At 47.9% G+C, this 20,052-nt stretch overlaps 1 protein-coding gene across 1 annotated transcript in view; it reads right to left on the reverse strand.

The window, feature by feature from the left end:
- LOC115413494 (uncharacterized) overlaps nt 1–20,052 on the reverse strand; it is a 73,052-nt gene that overhangs the window by 31,047 nt on the left and 21,953 nt on the right. The window contains exons 71-140 of the mRNA XM_030126368.1: nt 17,509–17,530; nt 17,390–17,417; nt 17,208–17,292; nt 16,942–17,088; nt 16,598–16,809; nt 16,392–16,495; nt 16,173–16,291; nt 15,902–16,069; nt 15,548–15,747; nt 15,335–15,447; nt 14,996–15,102; nt 14,676–14,852; nt 14,216–14,424; nt 14,024–14,118; nt 13,887–13,912; nt 13,701–13,722; nt 13,582–13,609; nt 13,400–13,484; nt 13,134–13,280; nt 12,790–13,001; nt 12,584–12,687; nt 12,369–12,487; nt 12,098–12,265; nt 11,744–11,943; nt 11,531–11,643; nt 11,193–11,299; nt 10,873–11,049; nt 10,413–10,621; nt 10,221–10,315; nt 10,084–10,109; nt 9,898–9,919; nt 9,779–9,806; nt 9,597–9,681; nt 9,331–9,477; nt 8,987–9,198; nt 8,781–8,884; nt 8,561–8,679; nt 8,290–8,457; nt 7,936–8,135; nt 7,723–7,835; nt 7,385–7,491; nt 7,065–7,241; nt 6,605–6,813; nt 6,413–6,507; nt 6,276–6,301; nt 6,090–6,111; nt 5,971–5,998; nt 5,789–5,873; nt 5,523–5,669; nt 5,179–5,390; nt 4,973–5,076; nt 4,753–4,871; nt 4,482–4,649; nt 4,128–4,327; nt 3,915–4,027; nt 3,576–3,682; nt 3,256–3,432; nt 2,796–3,004; nt 2,604–2,698; nt 2,467–2,492; nt 2,281–2,302; nt 2,162–2,189; nt 1,980–2,064; nt 1,714–1,860; nt 1,370–1,581; nt 1,164–1,267; nt 944–1,062; nt 673–840; nt 319–518; nt 106–218 (exon numbers count right to left, since the gene is read on the reverse strand). Of these exons, the coding sequence (XP_029982228.1) occupies nt 106–218; nt 319–518; nt 673–840; nt 944–1,062; nt 1,164–1,267; nt 1,370–1,581; nt 1,714–1,860; nt 1,980–2,064; nt 2,162–2,189; nt 2,281–2,302; nt 2,467–2,492; nt 2,604–2,698; nt 2,796–3,004; nt 3,256–3,432; nt 3,576–3,682; nt 3,915–4,027; nt 4,128–4,327; nt 4,482–4,649; nt 4,753–4,871; nt 4,973–5,076; nt 5,179–5,390; nt 5,523–5,669; nt 5,789–5,873; nt 5,971–5,998; nt 6,090–6,111; nt 6,276–6,301; nt 6,413–6,507; nt 6,605–6,813; nt 7,065–7,241; nt 7,385–7,491; nt 7,723–7,835; nt 7,936–8,135; nt 8,290–8,457; nt 8,561–8,679; nt 8,781–8,884; nt 8,987–9,198; nt 9,331–9,477; nt 9,597–9,681; nt 9,779–9,806; nt 9,898–9,919; nt 10,084–10,109; nt 10,221–10,315; nt 10,413–10,621; nt 10,873–11,049; nt 11,193–11,299; nt 11,531–11,643; nt 11,744–11,943; nt 12,098–12,265; nt 12,369–12,487; nt 12,584–12,687; nt 12,790–13,001; nt 13,134–13,280; nt 13,400–13,484; nt 13,582–13,609; nt 13,701–13,722; nt 13,887–13,912; nt 14,024–14,118; nt 14,216–14,424; nt 14,676–14,852; nt 14,996–15,102; nt 15,335–15,447; nt 15,548–15,747; nt 15,902–16,069; nt 16,173–16,291; nt 16,392–16,495; nt 16,598–16,809; nt 16,942–17,088; nt 17,208–17,292; nt 17,390–17,417; nt 17,509–17,530 (8,446 nt within the window). The remainder of the gene's footprint in view (nt 1–105; nt 219–318; nt 519–672; nt 841–943; nt 1,063–1,163; nt 1,268–1,369; nt 1,582–1,713; nt 1,861–1,979; nt 2,065–2,161; nt 2,190–2,280; nt 2,303–2,466; nt 2,493–2,603; nt 2,699–2,795; nt 3,005–3,255; nt 3,433–3,575; nt 3,683–3,914; nt 4,028–4,127; nt 4,328–4,481; nt 4,650–4,752; nt 4,872–4,972; nt 5,077–5,178; nt 5,391–5,522; nt 5,670–5,788; nt 5,874–5,970; nt 5,999–6,089; nt 6,112–6,275; nt 6,302–6,412; nt 6,508–6,604; nt 6,814–7,064; nt 7,242–7,384; nt 7,492–7,722; nt 7,836–7,935; nt 8,136–8,289; nt 8,458–8,560; nt 8,680–8,780; nt 8,885–8,986; nt 9,199–9,330; nt 9,478–9,596; nt 9,682–9,778; nt 9,807–9,897; nt 9,920–10,083; nt 10,110–10,220; nt 10,316–10,412; nt 10,622–10,872; nt 11,050–11,192; nt 11,300–11,530; nt 11,644–11,743; nt 11,944–12,097; nt 12,266–12,368; nt 12,488–12,583; nt 12,688–12,789; nt 13,002–13,133; nt 13,281–13,399; nt 13,485–13,581; nt 13,610–13,700; nt 13,723–13,886; nt 13,913–14,023; nt 14,119–14,215; nt 14,425–14,675; nt 14,853–14,995; nt 15,103–15,334; nt 15,448–15,547; nt 15,748–15,901; nt 16,070–16,172; nt 16,292–16,391; nt 16,496–16,597; nt 16,810–16,941; nt 17,089–17,207; nt 17,293–17,389; nt 17,418–17,508; nt 17,531–20,052) is intronic.

Raw genomic sequence — 20,052 nt, forward strand, 5'->3', positions numbered from 1 at the left:
GTGTGGGCGTTCTGCTCAGTGCAGTGTCGAGGCATTTTGTTACAATTTCAAGTCCTTGGGCGAGTCCACGGATGCTAAGGGCACAGTTTACTGTGTCAGCCTTACCTGGTGTATTAATGACACTGGCGGAGTTCTTCAGGTAGCGCAGCAAAACATCTGCCATTTGTGGTCGTGTAGGTGAAGGTATGTCAGAGAAAACCATGGCCAATCCTTGCACACTGCCGGAGGGGGGGGATACAAACATTCTCAGCAAACAGCTACCGTAACATTGCTTACTGTACAGCAATCAAGTGGTTTTGCTGGAACCCTGCAACTCACACGACACGGTAGTTTGTGCAGTTTAGGTGTGCGGTTGTGTTCTCCAGCATCTCTGGCGTGAGACTTGAGAGGACAACAGTCAGTCTTAGGGTAAACCACTTAATCCAGTCGTCTCGCCGGAAGCCAGGGAATCTGCCTTGGAGGATGGTAAAGGCCCGTTCCATTGCACGGTCTTTTGCAGGACGTTGAAAACTGGGCACCTGTCAAAGGATGACAGCAGAAGATATGAACGACAGGCACGTTTCACACTGGTAATAAACAAGTCACAAACACACGTATTTACTTATGTAAATACTACGACTGATTGAAAGCCAGAGACAGACTCTCTTCAACGCGTGCTGAGGAGCAGCCTACCATTCCGTCAGCTGTCAGCTCTGAGAAGAATTTGTCCATGTTGTCTACAGCGTCGCCATCCTCAAGCCGGTCAAACACACGGTCAACCAGCCCTGTGTCATTCAAGGCCCCTGAGGTCAGCGTCAGCTGTGCCACCTGGGTAGGAGTCAGCTCTGACAAGGAATCCACCTACGCAAGGAAATCAGGATGAAATCAAACAGCCACAACCGCAAAAGTGCCGGTGCATGTTTCAAGCTGGGAGATGAATTCTACAATTGCAATTGTCACTTACGCCGGAGAAATTGGGATTTAGGGCTTGCAAATCCTGCAGGGTGGCAAAACCAGAGAAGCCGCCCAAGTTGGCCTCCAGCCACTCTCTACTGCTTGGGTAAAATGAGACGCAGCCAGGATCTGCAAAGAAAATGTGGCGGGGGGGCATGGGCATGGGCAGGGAGTTACCAATATATACTACTGCAACTACTGTCAAATCAAACATTAGCGCCTGCCTTTACCTGATGAATCGTTTCTGGAAAGGAATGGCTGGATGAAATAGGTGAAGACTGCCCTCTGTCCTTCTCTGTCCATGAGTGGCCTTTGCTGACTGAACACCTGGATGCTAAAATGGAAGAGTAGGTTTTAGACATCCGTTACAAAACCCTGGGCGTTTTTTTCTGCAGTCCTCTTATGAGCTGGAGCAGCATATACCAAATTTGCTTACCTTCTCCGGTAGGCAGAGCAGCTGAAATCCTTGGTGCTCAGGCAGAAGAGGAAGTTGGCGGATGGAGAGGCCAAAAACGGTAGAATCTTTCCCTGGAAGAATCTCCCGACAAAGGTCTCATTTTGCAGTTGCGTCTGGTTGAACTTGTCAATGCTCACTTCTCCAAGAGCCTCAAGAGCCTGTGACAGGGATGGCTTGCTGGTGTTGGTGGCCTAGGAACACAAAAGAAAAAAACAAACAAAAGCAAAACAAAAAAGAAAAGCAAAAAAGCAATCCTTTAGTTTAGCTTGATGCAAACTCTACTCAGAGGCACCAGTTTTCTGGAATGGTAATACAGCCTTTACCATGGCAGAGAATAGTTCAAGAGCCTGGTCGAGTACAGAAGAAGCTTTCTGGAATAAAAGCTTCCAGACCTCCACTGGGTATGTCGATGGGCTTTCTGTCGAGCATTCCAACAGTGCCGCCAGGTTGCTGGCTGTGAGATTTGAAGCCTTGGAAGAAAGGAGAAAACCAAAGAAAGAGAATGGCTCTCAGAGCTTACGGAAATGTCTTTCACTGTGGTCCTGCAACAATGGCCCAATCATTTATAGTTTAAATAAGGCAAGCTCACCGAGGAGCAGGCATGCTCCAGGATGGTAAAGTTGCACACGGCCCCAGATGACTGGCCGGTAGACAGGATTTGTTCCAGCTGCGATCTGAGGCAAACAACAACGAGACATGTTTAGAGCCGGCCTCCTATTGTGCTGCAAGTCCTGCTATCGCTGCCGCTACTCAAAACAGTGATTCACCTACCTATCACCCTCAGGACAGATGAGAGCCTCTGTGAAAAGACAATATTCGTACATGAAAACGTGTGCCTTCAGAACACATTGTTGATATCACATTTCAGACATCTCATGCTCTAAACTTACCATCCACTGCAGTGTCTTTACACTGAGAAAGAGCAAAGCATAAGTGTTAGTCTTGCGGCAAAGCCTGACAAACCTTAAGATACTTAAAGGAGGCACACTCAACTACTTTTATGTGCCAAAAGGGTTCCCCGTAAACTGCAATTGAAACTGTATATCCATGCAATACCCTCAAATGAATTCTCTTACCACAAATGAGTCCGGAATCGAGCAACCTATACCAGAGTAGGAGTGAAACAAAAGCACAACGTCAGTACAGCTATCGCGGCAGTAGTTGTAATCTACTTTTCTGAAAAAGTTTGTCAGCAGAGTGTCTTGCCACGCACGTGGGAAATTCTCCTCCAGTGACTGCACGCTTGCCCTCACGTCGGTCGTCTCAGACAGCGGCAGGGATTGCGCACTTTGCCGAAGACCGGTGACACTGACGGAGGAAAAGCGGTCATTTTTTGGTGACTTGTCTTGGTTTACGCCATTCAACACCCAAACTAGCTCTTTCCTTCAAAGATGTTTTTGCTTACATTTCTGTGTAGGATTCACAGCTGATATTTCTTGGAATCAGGGCCACGAAGCTGGGGCGGAAGCTGGCCAAAACAGGAACCAAGTAGACCTGGCACCACACGCCCCAGTCTTCAGGCTCAAAGCCTGCAAGTTCAGGAGCAAGCGCTGTCAAGGTCAAGTTCAAGATGGTGCCTCTTACTTCTGCGTTTTCGATGAAGGTGATATTTCTCTGAAAGGGAAAGGGTTCAGGATTTAGTCCGGGAGGGTATTTTGCCTTTCTCAGATCAATGCACAACATGAGGATGAGCTCGCTGATATTTCGTGCGATCGTTTCTATCACAGCTATAGCATTTTGAGTCACCTCTTGTCCCCTTGCTGACTTTTGCTGAAATTCGATTGAGCCCAGGAAATTTGTTGGGCGTGGCCTAATTGTCAGCCAGTTCCGTGATAAGTATGATAATCGTGGACTTAAGGATTCACCTGCTTGGCAGTGTCTGAGAAGGCCTGGAAAAACGCTCTGAGGTCGTCGGTATCATTAGACGCTGCCAGTTTTCCAAACACCGCCTTCACAATGGTTGGATCTTCCAAAGCGCCACTCTCCGGATCCAGGATCAACTCAGCCTGTTGGCTTGTTGTCAGGGCGTCCACAACCTCCACCTGTGTGACGGTGCAAAAAGAGCAGACACATGATCTGCTTCTTGCTTTTCACATACAAAGTCCGCCTCTATGTGCAGACTTTCCAGTTGCGAACATGGCGCTGTCGCTTTCAGGGCAGAGTGGCGGTGAAATGTGGTACTTACCCCGGAGATGTTGAAGAATTTAAGCTCAGAGTATGTTATGAACTCAGAGAATGGACCGGTGTTTTCTTCCACCCATTCAGCATCACTCAGAATCCCTTGCCTGCAAACTAAGGTGCATGAAACGATATTAGCATCCCTACAACTTTGCAAGCCCATACACCTATATCTGTGTGCATCTATTTTTGCATATATTCTGCATAACCTTCTTTTTGTGTTGCGCAAGCAACAAGTCAGGTGTGGGCGTTCTGCTCAGTGCAGTGTCGAGGCATTTTGTTACAATTTCAAGTCCTTGGGCGAGTCCACGGATGCTAAGGGCACAGTTTACTGTGTCAGCCTTACCTGGTGTATTAATGACACTGGCGGAGTTCTTCAGGTAGCGCAGCAAAACATCTGCCATTTGTGGTCGTGTAGGTGAAGGTATGTCAGAGAAAACCATGGCCAATCCTTGCACACTGCCGGAGGGGGGGGATACAAACATTCTCAGCAAACAGCTACCGTAACATTGCTTACTGTACAGCAATCAAGTGGTTTTGCTGGAACCCTGCAACTCACACGACACGGTAGTTTGTGCAGTTTAGGTGTGCGGTTGTGTTCTCCAGCATCTCTGGCGTGAGACTTGAGAGGACAACAGTCAGTCTTAGGGTAAACCACTTAATCCAGTCGTCTCGCCGGAAGCCAGGGAATCTGCCTTGGAGGATGGTAAAGGCCCGTTCCATTGCACGGTCTTTTGCAGGACGTTGAAAACTGGGCACCTGTCAAAGGATGACAGCAGAAGATATGAACGACAGGCACGTTTCACACTGGTAATAAACAAGTCACAAACACACGTATTTACTTATGTAAATACTACGACTGATTGAAAGCCAGAGACAGACTCTCTTCAACGCGTGCTGAGGAGCAGCCTACCATTCCGTCAGCTGTCAGCTCTGAGAAGAATTTGTCCATGTTGTCTACAGCGTCGCCATCCTCAAGCCGGTCAAACACACGGTCAACCAGCCCTGTGTCATTCAAGGCCCCTGAGGTCAGCGTCAGCTGTGCCACCTGGGTAGGAGTCAGCTCTGACAAGGAATCCACCTACGCAAGGAAATCAGGATGAAATCAAACAGCCACAACCGCAAAAGTGCCGGTGCATGTTTCAAGCTGGGAGATGAATTCTACAATTGCAATTGTCACTTACGCCGGAGAAATTGGGATTTAGGGCTTGCAAATCCTGCAGGGTGGCAAAACCAGAGAAGCCGCCCAAGTTGGCCTCCAGCCACTCTCTACTGCTTGGGTAAAATGAGACGCAGCCAGGATCTGCAAAGAAAATGTGGCGGGGGGGCATGGGCATGGGCAGGGAGTTACCAATATATACTACTGCAACTACTGTCAAATCAAACATTAGCGCCTGCCTTTACCTGATGAATCGTTTCTGGAAAGGAATGGCTGGATGAAATAGGTGAAGACTGCCCTCTGTCCTTCTCTGTCCATGAGTGGCCTTTGCTGACTGAACACCTGGATGCTAAAATGGAAGAGTAGGTTTTAGACATCCGTTACAAAACCCTGGGCGTTTTTTTCTGCAGTCCTCTTATGAGCTGGAGCAGCATATACCAAATTTGCTTACCTTCTCCGGTAGGCAGAGCAGCTGAAATCCTTGGTGCTCAGGCAGAAGAGGAAGTTGGCGGATGGAGAGGCCAAAAACGGTAGAATCTTTCCCTGGAAGAATCTCCCGACAAAGGTCTCATTTTGCAGTTGCGTCTGGTTGAACTTGTCAATGCTCACTTCTCCAAGAGCCTCAAGAGCCTGTGACAGGGATGGCTTGCTGGTGTTGGTGGCCTAGGAACACAAAAGAAAAAAACAAACAAAAGCAAAACAAAAAAGAAAAGCAAAAAAGCAATCCTTTAGTTTAGCTTGATGCAAACTCTACTCAGAGGCACCAGTTTTCTGGAATGGTAATACAGCCTTTACCATGGCAGAGAATAGTTCAAGAGCCTGGTCGAGTACAGAAGAAGCTTTCTGGAATAAAAGCTTCCAGACCTCCACTGGGTATGTCGATGGGCTTTCTGTCGAGCATTCCAACAGTGCCGCCAGGTTGCTGGCTGTGAGATTTGAAGCCTTGGAAGAAAGGAGAAAACCAAAGAAAGAGAATGGCTCTCAGAGCTTACGGAAATGTCTTTCACTGTGGTCCTGCAACAATGGCCCAATCATTTATAGTTTAAATAAGGCAAGCTCACCGAGGAGCAGGCATGCTCCAGGATGGTAAAGTTGCACACGGCCCCAGATGACTGGCCGGTAGACAGGATTTGTTCCAGCTGCGATCTGAGGCAAACAACAACGAGACATGTTTAGAGCCGGCCTCCTATTGTGCTGCAAGTCCTGCTATCGCTGCCGCTACTCAAAACAGTGATTCACCTACCTATCACCCTCAGGACAGATGAGAGCCTCTGTGAAAAGACAATATTCGTACATGAAAACGTGTGCCTTCAGAACACATTGTTGATATCACATTTCAGACATCTCATGCTCTAAACTTACCATCCACTGCAGTGTCTTTACACTGAGAAAGAGCAAAGCATAAGTGTTAGTCTTGCGGCAAAGCCTGACAAACCTTAAGATACTTAAAGGAGGCACACTCAACTACTTTTATGTGCCAAAAGGGTTCCCCGTAAACTGCAATTGAAACTGTATATCCATGCAATACCCTCAAATGAATTCTCTTACCACAAATGAGTCCGGAATCGAGCAACCTATACCAGAGTAGGAGTGAAACAAAAGCACAACGTCAGTACAGCTATCGCGGCAGTAGTTGTAATCTACTTTTCTGAAAAAGTTTGTCAGCAGAGTGTCTTGCCACGCACGTGGGAAATTCTCCTCCAGTGACTGCACGCTTGCCCTCACGTCGGTCGTCTCAGACAGCGGCAGGGATTGCGCACTTTGCCGAAGACCGGTGACACTGACGGAGGAAAAGCGGTCATTTTTTGGTGACTTGTCTTGGTTTACGCCATTCAACACCCAAACTAGCTCTTTCCTTCAAAGATGTTTTTGCTTACATTTCTGTGTAGGATTCACAGCTGATATTTCTTGGAATCAGGGCCACGAAGCTGGGGCGGAAGCTGGCCAAAACAGGAACCAAGTAGACCTGGCACCACACGCCCCAGTCTTCAGGCTCAAAGCCTGCAAGTTCAGGAGCAAGCGCTGTCAAGGTCAAGTTCAAGATGGTGCCTCTTACTTCTGCGTTTTCGATGAAGGTGATATTTCTCTGAAAGGGAAAGGGTTCAGGATTTAGTCCGGGAGGGTATTTTGCCTTTCTCAGATCAATGCACAACATGAGGATGAGCTCGCTGATATTTCGTGCGATCGTTTCTATCACAGCTATAGCATTTTGAGTCACCTCTTGTCCCCTTGCTGACTTTTGCTGAAATTCGATTGAGCCCAGGAAATTTGTTGGGCGTGGCCTAATTGTCAGCCAGTTCCGTGATAAGTATGATAATCGTGGACTTAAGGATTCACCTGCTTGGCAGTGTCTGAGAAGGCCTGGAAAAACGCTCTGAGGTCGTCGGTATCATTAGACGCTGCCAGTTTTCCAAACACCGCCTTCACAATGGTTGGATCTTCCAAAGCGCCACTCTCCGGATCCAGGATCAACTCAGCCTGTTGGCTTGTTGTCAGGGCGTCCACAACCTCCACCTGTGTGACGGTGCAAAAAGAGCAGACACATGATCTGCTTCTTGCTTTTCACATACAAAGTCCGCCTCTATGTGCAGACTTTCCAGTTGCGAACATGGCGCTGTCGCTTTCAGGGCAGAGTGGCGGTGAAATGTGGTACTTACCCCGGAGATGTTGAAGAATTTAAGCTCAGAGTATGTTATGAACTCAGAGAATGGACCGGTGTTTTCTTCCACCCATTCAGCATCACTCAGAATCCCTTGCCTGCAAACTAAGGTGCATGAAACGATATTAGCATCCCTACAACTTTGCAAGCCCATACACCTATATCTGTGTGCATCTATTATGCATATATTCTGCATAACCTTCTTTTTGTGTTGCGCAAGCAACAAGTCAGGTGTGGGCGTTCTGCTCAGTGCAGTGTCGAGGCATTTTGTTACAATTTCAAGTCCTTGGGCGAGTCCACCGATGCTAAGGGCACAGTTTACTGTGTCAGCCTTACCTGGTGTATTAATGACACTGGCGGAGTTCTTCAGGTAGCGCAGCAAAACATCTGCCATTTGTGGTCGTGTAGGTGAAGGTATGTCAGAGAAAACCATGGCCAATCCTTGCACACTGCCGGAGGGGGGGGATACAAACATTCTCAGCAAACAGCTACCGTAACATTGCTTACTGTACAGCAATCAAGTGGTTTTGCTGGAACCCTGCAACTCACACGACACGGTAGTTTGTGCAGTTTAGGTGTGCGGTTGTGTTCTCCAGCATCTCTGGCGTGAGACTTGAGAGGACAACAGTCAGTCTTAGGGTAAACCACTTAATCCAGTCGTCTCGCCGGAAGCCAGGGAATCTGCCTTGGAGGATGGTAAAGGCCCGTTCCATTGCACGGTCTTTTGCAGGACGTTGAAAACTGGGCACCTGTCAAAGGATGACAGCAGAAGATATGAACGACAGGCACGTTTCACACTGGTAATAAACAAGTCACAAACACACGTATTTACTTATGTAAATACTACGACTGATTGAAAGCCAGAGACAGACTCTCTTCAACGCGTGCTGAGGAGCAGCCTACCATTCCGTCAGCTGTCAGCTCTGAGAAGAATTTGTCCATGTTGTCTACAGCGTCGCCATCCTCAAGCCGGTCAAACACACGGTCAACCAGCCCTGTGTCATTCAAGGCCCCTGAGGTCAGCGTCAGCTGTGCCACCTGGGTAGGAGTCAGCTCTGACAAGGAATCCACCTACGCAAGGAAATCAGGATGAAATCAAACAGCCACAACCGCAAAAGTGCCGGTGCATGTTTCAAGCTGGGAGATGAATTCTACAATTGCAATTGTCACTTACGCCGGAGAAATTGGGATTTAGGGCTTGCAAATCCTGCAGGGTGGCAAAACCAGAGAAGCCGCCCAAGTTGGCCTCCAGCCACTCTCTACTGCTTGGGTAAAATGAGACGCAGCCAGGATCTGCAAAGAAAATGTGGCGGGGGGGCATGGGCATGGGCAGGGAGTTACCAATATATACTACTGCAACTACTGTCAAATCAAACATTAGCGCCTGCCTTTACCTGATGAATCGTTTCTGGAAAGGAATGGCTGGATGAAATAGGTGAAGACTGCCCTCTGTCCTTCTCTGTCCATGAGTGGCCTTTGCTGACTGAACACCTGGATGCTAAAATGGAAGAGTAGGTTTTAGACATCCGTTACAAAACCCTGGGCGTTTTTTTCTGCAGTCCTCTTATGAGCTGGAGCAGCATATACCAAATTTGCTTACCTTCTCCGGTAGGCAGAGCAGCTGAAATCCTTGGTGCTCAGGCAGAAGAGGAAGTTGGCGGATGGAGAGGCCAAAAACGGTAGAATCTTTCCCTGGAAGAATCTCCCGACAAAGGTCTCATTTTGCAGTTGCGTCTGGTTGAACTTGTCAATGCTCACTTCTCCAAGAGCCTCAAGAGCCTGTGACAGGGATGGCTTGCTGGTGTTGGTGGCCTAGGAACACAAAAGAAAAAAACAAACAAAAGCAAAACAAAAAAGAAAAGCAAAAAAGCAATCCTTTAGTTTAGCTTGATGCAAACTCTACTCAGAGGCACCAGTTTTCTGGAATGGTAATACAGCCTTTACCATGGCAGAGAATAGTTCAAGAGCCTGGTCGAGTACAGAAGAAGCTTTCTGGAATAAAAGCTTCCAGACCTCCACTGGGTATGTCGATGGGCTTTCTGTCGAGCATTCCAACAGTGCCGCCAGGTTGCTGGCTGTGAGATTTGAAGCCTTGGAAGAAAGGAGAAAACCAAAGAAAGAGAATGGCTCTCAGAGCTTACGGAAATGTCTTTCACTGTGGTCCTGCAACAATGGCCCAATCATTTATAGTTTAAATAAGGCAAGCTCACCGAGGAGCAGGCATGCTCCAGGATGGTAAAGTTGCACACGGCCCCAGATGACTGGCCGGTAGACAGGATTTGTTCCAGCTGCGATCTGAGGCAAACAACAACGAGACATGTTTAGAGCCGGCCTCCTATTGTGCTGCAAGTCCTGCTATCGCTGCCGCTACTCAAAACAGTGATTCACCTACCTATCACCCTCAGGACAGATGAGAGCCTCTGTGAAAAGACAATATTCGTACATGAAAACGTGTGCCTTCAGAACACATTGTTGATATCACATTTCAGACATCTCATGCTCTAAACTTACCATCCACTGCAGTGTCTTTACACTGAGAAAGAGCAAAGCATAAGTGTTAGTCTTGCGGCAAAGCCTGACAAACCTTAAGATACTTAAAGGAGGCACACTCAACTACTTTTATGTGCCAAAAGGGTTCCCCGTAAACTGCAATTGAAACTGTATATCCATGCAATACCCTCAAATGAATTCTCTTACCACAAATGAGTCCGGAATCGAGCAACCTATACCAGAGTAGGAGTGAAACAAAAGCACAACGTCAGTACAGCTATCGCGGCAGTAGTTGTAATCTACTTTTCTGAAAAAGTTTGTCAGCAGAGTGTCTTGCCACGCACGTGGGAAATTCTCCTCCAGTGACTGCACGCTTGCCCTCACGTCGGTCGTCTCAGACAGCGGCAGGGATTGCGCACTTTGCCGAAGACCGGTGACACTGACGGAGGAAAAGCGGTCATTTTTTGGTGACTTGTCTTGGTTTACGCCATTCAACACCCAAACTAGCTCTTTCCTTCAAAGATGTTTTTGCTTACATTTCTGTGTAGGATTCACAGCTGATATTTCTTGGAATCAGGGCCACGAAGCTGGGGCGGAAGCTGGCCAAAACAGGAACCAAGTAGACCTGGCACCACACGCCCCAGTCTTCAGGCTCAAAGCCTGCAAGTTCAGGAGCAAGCGCTGTCAAGGTCAAGTTCAAGATGGTGCCTCTTACTTCTGCGTTTTCGATGAAGGTGATATTTCTCTGAAAGGGAAAGGGTTCAGGATTTAGTCCGGGAGGGTATTTTGCCTTTCTCAGATCAATGCACAACATGAGGATGAGCTCGCTGATATTTCGTGCGATCGTTTCTATCACAGCTATAGCATTTTGAGTCACCTCTTGTCCCCTTGCTGACTTTTGCTGAAATTCGATTGAGCCCAGGAAATTTGTTGGGCGTGGCCTAATTGTCAGCCAGTTCCGTGATAAGTATGATAATCGTGGACTTAAGGATTCACCTGCTTGGCAGTGTCTGAGAAGGCCTGGAAAAACGCTCTGAGGTCGTCGGTATCATTAGACGCTGCCAGTTTTCCAAACACCGCCTTCACAATGGTTGGATCTTCCAAAGCGCCACTCTCCGGATCCAGGATCAACTCAGCCTGTTGGCTTGTTGTCAGGGCGTCCACAACCTCCACCTGTGTGACGGTGCAAAAAGAGCAGACACATGATCTGCTTCTTGCTTTTCACATACAAAGTCCGCCTCTATGTGCAGACTTTCCAGTTGCGAACATGGCGCTGTCGCTTTCAGGGCAGAGTGGCGGTGAAATGTGGTACTTACCCCGGAGATGTTGAAGAATTTAAGCTCAGAGTATGTTATGAACTCAGAGAATGGACCGGTGTTTTCTTCCACCCATTCAGCATCACTCAGAATCCCTTGCCTGCAAACTAAGGTGCATGAAACGATATTAGCATCCCTACAACTTTGCAAGCCCATACACCTATATCTGTGTGCATCTATTTTGCATATATTCTGCATAACCTTCTTTTTGTGTTGCGCAAGCAACAAGTCAGGTGTGGGCGTTCTGCTCAGTGCAGTGTCGAGGCATTTTGTTACAATTTCAAGTCCTTGGGCGAGTCCACCGATGCTAAGGGCACAGTTTACTGTGTCAGCCTTACCTGGTGTATTAATGACACTGGCGGAGTTCTTCAGGTAGCGCAGCAAAACATCTGCCATTTGTGGTCGTGTAGGTGAAGGTATGTCAGAGAAAACCATGGCCAATCCTTGCACACTGCCGGAGGGGGGGGATACAAACATTCTCAGCAAACAGCTACCGTAACATTGCTTACTGTACAGCAATCAAGTGGTTTTGCTGGAACCCTGCAACTCACACGACACGGTAGTTTGTGCAGTTTAGGTGTGCGGTTGTGTTCTCCAGCATCTCTGGCGTGAGACTTGAGAGGACAACAGTCAGTCTTAGGGTAAACCACTTAATCCAGTCGTCTCGCCGGAAGCCAGGGAATCTGCCTTGGAGGATGGTAAAGGCCCGTTCCATTGCACGGTCTTTTGCAGGACGTTGAAAACTGGGCACCTGTCAAAGGATGACAGCAGAAGATATGAACGACAGGCACGTTTCACACTGGTAATAAACAAGTCACAAACACACGTATTTACTTATGTAAATACTACGACTGATTGAAAGCCAGAGACAGACTCTCTTCAACGCGTGCTGAGGAGCAGCCTACCATTCCGTCAGCTGTCAGCTCTGAGAAGAATTTGTCCATGTTGTCTACAGCGTCGCCATCCTCAAGCCGGTCAAACACACGGTCAACCAGCCCTGTGTCATTCAAGGCCCCTGAGGTCAGCGTCAGCTGTGCCACCTGGGTAGGAGTCAGCTCTGACAAGGAATCCACCTACGCAAGGAAATCAGGATGAAATCAAACAGCCACAACCGCAAAAGTGCCGGTGCATGTTTCAAGCTGGGAGATGAATTCTACAATTGCAATTGTCACTTACGCCGGAGAAATTGGGATTTAGGGCTTGCAAATCCTGCAGGGTGGCAAAACCAGAGAAGCCGCCCAAGTTGGCCTCCAGCCACTCTCTACTGCTTGGGTAAAATGAGACGCAGCCAGGATCTGCAAAGAAAATGTGGCGGGGGGGGCATGGGCAGGGAGTTACCAATATATACTACTGCAACTACTGTCAAATCAAACATTAGCGCCTGCCTTTACCTGATGAATCGTTTCTGGAAAGGAATGGCTGGATGAAATAGGTGAAGACTGCCCTCTGTCCTTCTCTGTCCATGAGTGGCCTTTGCTGACTGAACACCTGGATGCTAAAATGGAAGAGTAGGTTTTAGACATCCGTTACAAAACCCTGGGCGTTTTTTTCTGCAGTCCTCTTATGAGCTGGAGCAGCATATACCAAATTTGCTTACCTTCTCCGGTAGGCAGAGCAGCTGAAATCCTTGGTGCTCAGGCAGAAGAGGAAGTTGGCGGATGGAGAGGCCAAAAACGGTAGAATCTTTCCCTGGAAGAATCTCCCGACAAAGGTCTCATTTTGCAGTTGCGTCTGGTTGAACTTGTCAATGCTCACTTCTCCAAGAGCCTCAAGAGCCTGTGACAGGGATGGCTTGCTGGTGTTGGTGGCCTAGGAACACAAAAGAAAAAAACAAACAAAAGCAAAACAAAAAAGAAAAGCAAAAAAGCAATCCTTTAGTTTAGCTTGATGCAAACTCTACTCAGAGGCACCAGTTTTCTGGAATGGTAATACAGCCTTTACCATGGCAGAGAATAGTTCAAGAGCCTGGTCGAGTACAGAAGAAGCTTTCTGGAATAAAAGCTTCCAGACCTCCACTGGGTATGTCGATGGGCTTTCTGTCGAGCATTCCAACAGTGCCGCCAGGTTGCTGGCTGTGAGATTTGAAGCCTTGGAAGAAAGGAGAAAACCAAAGAAAGAGAATGGCTCTCAGAGCTTACGGAAATGTCTTTCACTGTGGTCCTGCAACAATGGCCCAATCATTTATAGTTTAAATAAGGCAAGCTCACCGAGGAGCAGGCATGCTCCAGGATGGTAAAGTTGCACACGGCCCCAGATGACTGGCCGGTAGACAGGATTTGTTCCAGCTGCGATCTGAGGCAAACAACAACGAGACATGTTTAGAGCCGGCCTCCTATTGTGCTGCAAGTCCTGCTATCGCTGCCGCTACTCAAAACAGTGATTCACCTACCTATCACCCTCAGGACAGATGAGAGCCTCTGTGAAAAGACAATATTCGTACATGAAAACGTGTGCCTTCAGAACACATTGTTGATATCACATTTCAGACATCTCATGCTCTAAACTTACCATCCACTGCAGTGTCTTTACACTGAGAAAGAGCAAAGCATAAGTGTTAGTCTTGCGGCAAAGCCTGACAAACCTTAAGATACTTAAAGGAGGCACACTCAACTACTTTTATGTGCCAAAAGGGTTCCCCGTAAACTGCAATTGAAACTGTATATCCATGCAATACCCTCAAATGAATTCTCTTACCACAAATGAGTCCGGAATCGAGCAACCTATACCAGAGTAGGAGTGAAACAAAAGCACAACGTCAGTACAGCTATCGCGGCAGTAGTTGTAATCTACTTTTCTGAAAAAGTTTGTCAGCAGAGTGTCTTGCCACGCACGTGGGAAATTCTCCTCCAGTGACTGCACGCTTGCCCTCACGTCGGTCGTCTCAGACAGCGGCAGGGATTGCGCACTTTGCCGAAGACCGGTGACACTGACGGAGGAAAAGCGGTCATTTTTTGGTGACTTGTCTTGGTTTACGCCATTCAACACCCAAACTAGCTCTTTCCTTCAAAGATGTTTTTGCTTACATTTCTGTGTAGGATTCACAGCTGATATTTCTTGGAATCAGGGCCACGAAGCTGGGGCGGAAGCTGGCCAAAACAGGAACCAAGTAGACCTGGCACCACACGCCCCAGTCTTCAGGCTCAAAGCCTGCAAGTTCAGGAGCAAGCGCTGTCAAGGTCAAGTTCAAGATGGTGCCTCTTACTTCTGCGTTTTCGATGAAGGTGATATTTCTCTGAAAGGGAAAGGGTTCAGGATTTAGTCCGGGAGGGTATTTTGCCTTTCTCAGATCAATGCACAACATGAGGATGAGCTCGCTGATATTTCGTGCGATCGTTTCTATCACAGCTATAGCATTTTGAGTCACCTCTTGTCCCCTTGCTGACTTTTGCTGAAATTCGATTGAGCCCAGGAAATTTGTTGGGCGTGGCCTAATTGTCAGCCAGTTCCGTGATAAGTATGATAATCGTGGACTTAAGGATTCACCTGCTTGGCAGTGTCTGAGAAGGCCTGGAAAAACGCTCTGAGGTCGTCGGTATCATTAGACGCTGCCAGTTTTCCAAACACCGCCTTCACAATGGTTGGATCTTCCAAAGCGCCACTCTCCGGATCCAGGATCAACTCAGCCTGTTGGCTTGTTGTCAGGGCGTCCACAACCTCCACCTGTGTGACGGTGCAAAAAGAGCAGACACATGATCTGCTTCTTGCTTTTCACATACAAAGTCCGCCTCTATGTGCAGACTTTCCAGTTGCGAACATGGCGCTGTCGCTTTCAGGGCAGAGTGGCGGTGAAATGTGGTACTTACCCCGGAGATGTTGAAGAATTTAAGCTCAGAGTATGTTATGAACTCAGAGAATGGACCGGTGTTTTCTTCCACCCATTCAGCATCAGTCAGAATCCCTTGCCTGCAAACTAAGGTGCATGAAACGATATTAGCATCCCTACAACTTTGCAAGCCCATACACCTATATCTGTGTGCATCTATTTTTGCATATATTCTGCATAACCTTCTTTTTGTGTTGCGCAAGCAACAAGTCAGGTGTGGGCGTTCTGCTCAGTGCAGTGTCGAGGCATTTTGTTACAATTTCAAGTCCTTGGGCGAGTCCACCGATGCTAAGGGCACAGTTTACTGTGTCAGCCTTACCTGGTGTATTAATGACACTGGCGGAGTTCTTCAGGTAGCGCAGCAAAACATCTGCCATTTGTGGTCGTGTAGGTGAAGGTATGTCAGAGAAAACCATGGCCAATCCTTGCACACTGCCGGAGGGGGGGGATACAAACATTCTCAGCAAACAGCTACCGTAACATTGCTTACTGTACAGCAATCAAGTGGTTTTGCTGGAACCCTGCAACTCACACGACACGGTAGTTTGTGCAGTTTAGGTGTGCGGTTGTGTTCTCCAGCATCTCTGGCGTGAGACTTGAGAGGACAACAGTCAGTCTTAGGGTAAACCACTTAATCCAGTCGTCTCGCCGGAAGCCAGGGAATCTGCCTTGGAGGATGGTAAAGGCCCGTTCCATTGCACGGTCTTTTGCAGGACGTTGAAAACTGGGCACCTGTCAAAGGATGACAGCAGAAGATATGAACGACAGGCACGTTTCACACTGGTAATAAACAAGTCACAAACACACGTATTTACTTATGTAAATACTACGACTGATTGAAAGCCAGAGACAGACTCTCTTCAACGCGTGCTGAGGAGCAGCCTACCATTCCGTCAGCTGTCAGCTCTGAGAAGAATTTGTCCATGTTGTCTACAGCGTCGCCATCCTCAAGCCGGTCAAACACACGGTCAACCAGCCCTGTGTCATTCAAGGCCCCTGAGGTCAGCGTCAGCTGTGCCACCTGGGTAGGAGTCAGCTCTGACAAGGAATCCACCTACGCAAGGAAATCAGGATGAAATCAAACAGCCACAACCGCAAAAGTGCCGGTGCATGTTTCAAGCTGGGAGATGAATTCTACAATTGCAATTGTCACTTACGCCGGAGAAATTGGGATTTAGGGCTTGCAAATCCTGCAGGGTGGCAAAACCAGAGAAGCCGCCCAAGTTGGCCTCCAGCCACTCTCTACTGCTTGGGTAAAATGAGACGCAGCCAGGATCTGCAAAGAAAATGTGGCGGGGGGCATGGGCATGGGCAGGGAGTTACCAATATATACTACTGCAACTACTGTCAAATCAAACATTAGCGCCTGCCTTTACCTGATGAATCGTTTCTGGAAAGGAATGGCTGGATGAAATAGGTGAAGACTGCCCTCTGTCCTTCTCTGTCCATGAGTGGCCTTTGCTGACTGAACACCTGGATGCTAAAATGGAAGAGTAGGTTTTAGACATCCGTTACAAAACCCTGGGCGTTTTTTTCTGCAGTCCTCTTATGAGCTGGAGCAGCATATACCAAATTTGCTTACCTTCTCCGGTAGGCAGAGCAGCTGAAATCCTTGGTGCTCAGGCAGAAGAGGAAGTTGGCGGATGGAGAGGCCAAAAACGGTAGAATCTTTCCCTGGAAGAATCTCCCGACAAAGGTCTCATTTTGCAGTTGCGTCTGGTTGAACTTGTCAATGCTCACTTCTCCAAGAGCCTCAAGAGCCTGTGACAGGGATGGCTTGCTGGTGTTGGTGGCCTAGGAACACAAAAGAAAAAAACAAACAAAAGCAAAACAAAAAAGAAAAGCAAAAAAGCAATCCTTTAGTTTAGCTTGATGCAAACTCTACTCAGAGGCACCAGTTTTCTGGAATGGTAATACAGCCTTTACCATGGCAGAGAATAGTTCAAGAGCCTGGTCGAGTACAGAAGAAGCTTTCTGGAATAAAAGCTTCCAGACCTCCACTGGGTATGTCGATGGGCTTTCTGTCGAGCATTCCAACAGTGCCGCCAGGTTGCTGGCTGTGAGATTTGAAGCCTTGGAAGAAAGGAGAAAACCAAAGAAAGAGAATGGCTCTCAGAGCTTACGGAAATGTCTTTCACTGTGGTCCTGCAACAATGGCCCAATCATTTATAGTTTAAATAAGGCAAGCTCACCGAGGAGCAGGCATGCTCCAGGATGGTAAAGTTGCACACGGCCCCAGATGACTGGCCGGTAGACAGGATTTGTTCCAGCTGCGATCTGAGGCAAACAACAACGAGACATGTTTAGAGCCGGCCTCCTATTGTGCTGCAAGTCCTGCTATCGCTGCCGCTACTCAAAACAGTGATTCACCTACCTATCACCCTCAGGACAGATGAGAGCCTCTGTGAAAAGACAATATTCGTACATGAAAACGTGTGCCTTCAGAACACATTGTTGATATCACATTTCAGACATCTCATGCTCTAAACTTACCATCCACTGCAGTGTCTTTACACTGAGAAAGAGCAAAGCATAAGTGTTAGTCTTGCGGCAAAGCCTGACAAACCTTAAGATACTTAAAGGAGGCACACTCAACTACTTTTATGTGCCAAAAGGGTTCCCCGTAAACTGCAATTGAAACTGTATATCCATGCAATACCCTCAAATGAATTCTCTTACCACAAATGAGTCCGGAATCGAGCAACCTATACCAGAGTAGGAGTGAAACAAAAGCACAACGTCAGTACAGCTATCGCGGCAGTAGTTGTAATCTACTTTTCTGAAAAAGTTTGTCAGCAGAGTGTCTTGCCACGCACGTGGGAAATTCTCCTCCAGTGACTGCACGCTTGCCCTCACGTCGGTCGTCTCAGACAGCGGCAGGGATTGCGCACTTTGCCGAAGACCGGTGACACTGACGGAGGAAAAGCGGTCATTTTTTGGTGACTTGTCTTGGTTTACGCCATTCAACACCCAAACTAGCTCTTTCCTTCAAAGATGTTTTTGCTTACATTTCTGTGTAGGATTCACAGCTGATATTTCTTGGAATCAGGGCCACGAAGCTGGGGCGGAAGCTGGCCAAAACAGGAACCAAGTAGACCTGGCACCACACGCCCCAGTCTTCAGGCTCAAAGCCTGCAAGTTCAGGAGCAAGCGCTGTCAAGGTCAAGTTCAAGATGGTGCCTCTTACTTCTGCGTTTTCGATGAAGGTGATATTTCTCTGAAAGGGAAAGGGTTCAGGATTTAGTCCGGGAGGGTATTTTGCCTTTCTCAGATCAATGCACAACATGAGGATGAGCTCGCTGATATTTCGTGCGATCGTTTCTATCACAGCTATAGCATTTTGAGTCACCTCTTGTCCCCTTGCTGACTTTTGCTGAAATTCGATTGAGCCCAGGAAATTTGTTGGGCGTGGCCTAATTGTCAGCCAGTTCCGTGATAAGTATGATAATCGTGGACTTAAGGATTCACCTGCTTGGCAGTGTCTGAGAAGGCCTGGAAAAACGCTCTGAGGTCGTCGGTATCATTAGACGCTGCCAGTTTTCCAAACACCGCCTTCACAATGGTTGGATCTTCCAAAGCGCCACTCTCCGGATCCAGGATCAACTCAGCCTGTTGGCTTGTTGTCAGGGCGTCCACAACCTCCACCTGTGTGACGGTGCAAAAAGAGCAGACACATGATCTGCTTCTTGCTTTTCACATACAAAGTCCGCCTCTATGTGCAGACTTTCCAGTTGCGAACATGGCGCTGTCGCTTTCAGGGCAGAGTGGCGGTGAAATGTGGTACTTACCCCGGAGATGTTGAAGAATTTAAGCTCAGAGTATGTTATGAACTCAGAGAATGGACCGGTGTTTTCTTCCACCCATTCAGCATCAGTCAGAATCCCTTGCCTGCAAACTAAGGTGCATGAAACGATATTAGCATCCCTACAACTTTGCAAGCCCATACACCTATATCTGTGTGCATCTATTTTTGCATATATTCTGCATAACCTTCTTTTTGTGTTGCGCAAGCAACAAGTCAGGTGTGGGCGTTCTGCTCAGTGCAGTGTCGAGGCATTTTGTTACAATTTCAAGTCCTTGGGCGAGTCCACCGATGCTAAGGGCACAGTTTACTGTGTCAGCCTTACCTGGTGTATTAATGACACTGGCGGAGTTCTTCAGGTAGCGCAGCAAAACATCTGCCATTTGTGGTCGTGTAGGTGAAGGTATGTCAGAGAAAACCATGGCCAATCCTTGCACACTGCCGGAGGGGGGGGATACAAACATTCTCAGCAAACAGCTACCGTAACATTGCTTACTGTACAGCAATCAAGTGGTTTTGCTGGAACCCTGCAACTCACACGACACGGTAGTTTGTGCAGTTTAGGTGTGCGGTTGTGTTCTCCAGCATCTCTGGCGTGAGACTTGAGAGGACAACAGTCAGTCTTAGGGTAAACCACTTAATCCAGTCGTCTCGCCGGAAGCCAGGGAATCTGCCTTGGAGGATGGTAAAGGCCCGTTCCATTGCACGGTCTTTTGCAGGACGTTGAAAACTGGGCACCTGTCAAAGGATGACAGCAGAAGATATGAACGACAGGCACGTTTCACACTGGTAATAAACAAGTCACAAACACACGTATTTACTTATGTAAATACTACGACTGATTGAAAGCCAGAGACAGACTCTCTTCAACGCGTGCTGAGGAGCAGCCTACCATTCCGTCAGCTGTCAGCTCTGAGAAGAATTTGTCCATGTTGTCTACAGCGTCGCCATCCTCAAGCCGGTCAAACACACGGTCAACCAGCCCTGTGTCATTCAAGGCCCCTGAGGTCAGCGTCAGCTGTGCCACCTGGGTAGGAGTCAGCTCTGACAAGGAATCCACCTACGCAAGGAAATCAGGATGAAATCAAACAGCCACAACCGCAAAAGTGCCGGTGCATGTTTCAAGCTGGGAGATGAATTCTACAATTGCAATTGTCACTTACGCCGGAGAAATTGGGATTTAGGGCTTGCAAATCCTGCAGGGTGGCAAAACCAGAGAAGCCGCCCAAGTTGGC

Source organism: Sphaeramia orbicularis, chromosome 22 (genome assembly GCF_902148855.1).
Source record: "Sphaeramia orbicularis chromosome 22, fSphaOr1.1, whole genome shotgun sequence".
NCBI lineage: Eukaryota > Metazoa > Chordata > Actinopteri > Kurtiformes > Apogonidae > Sphaeramia > Sphaeramia orbicularis.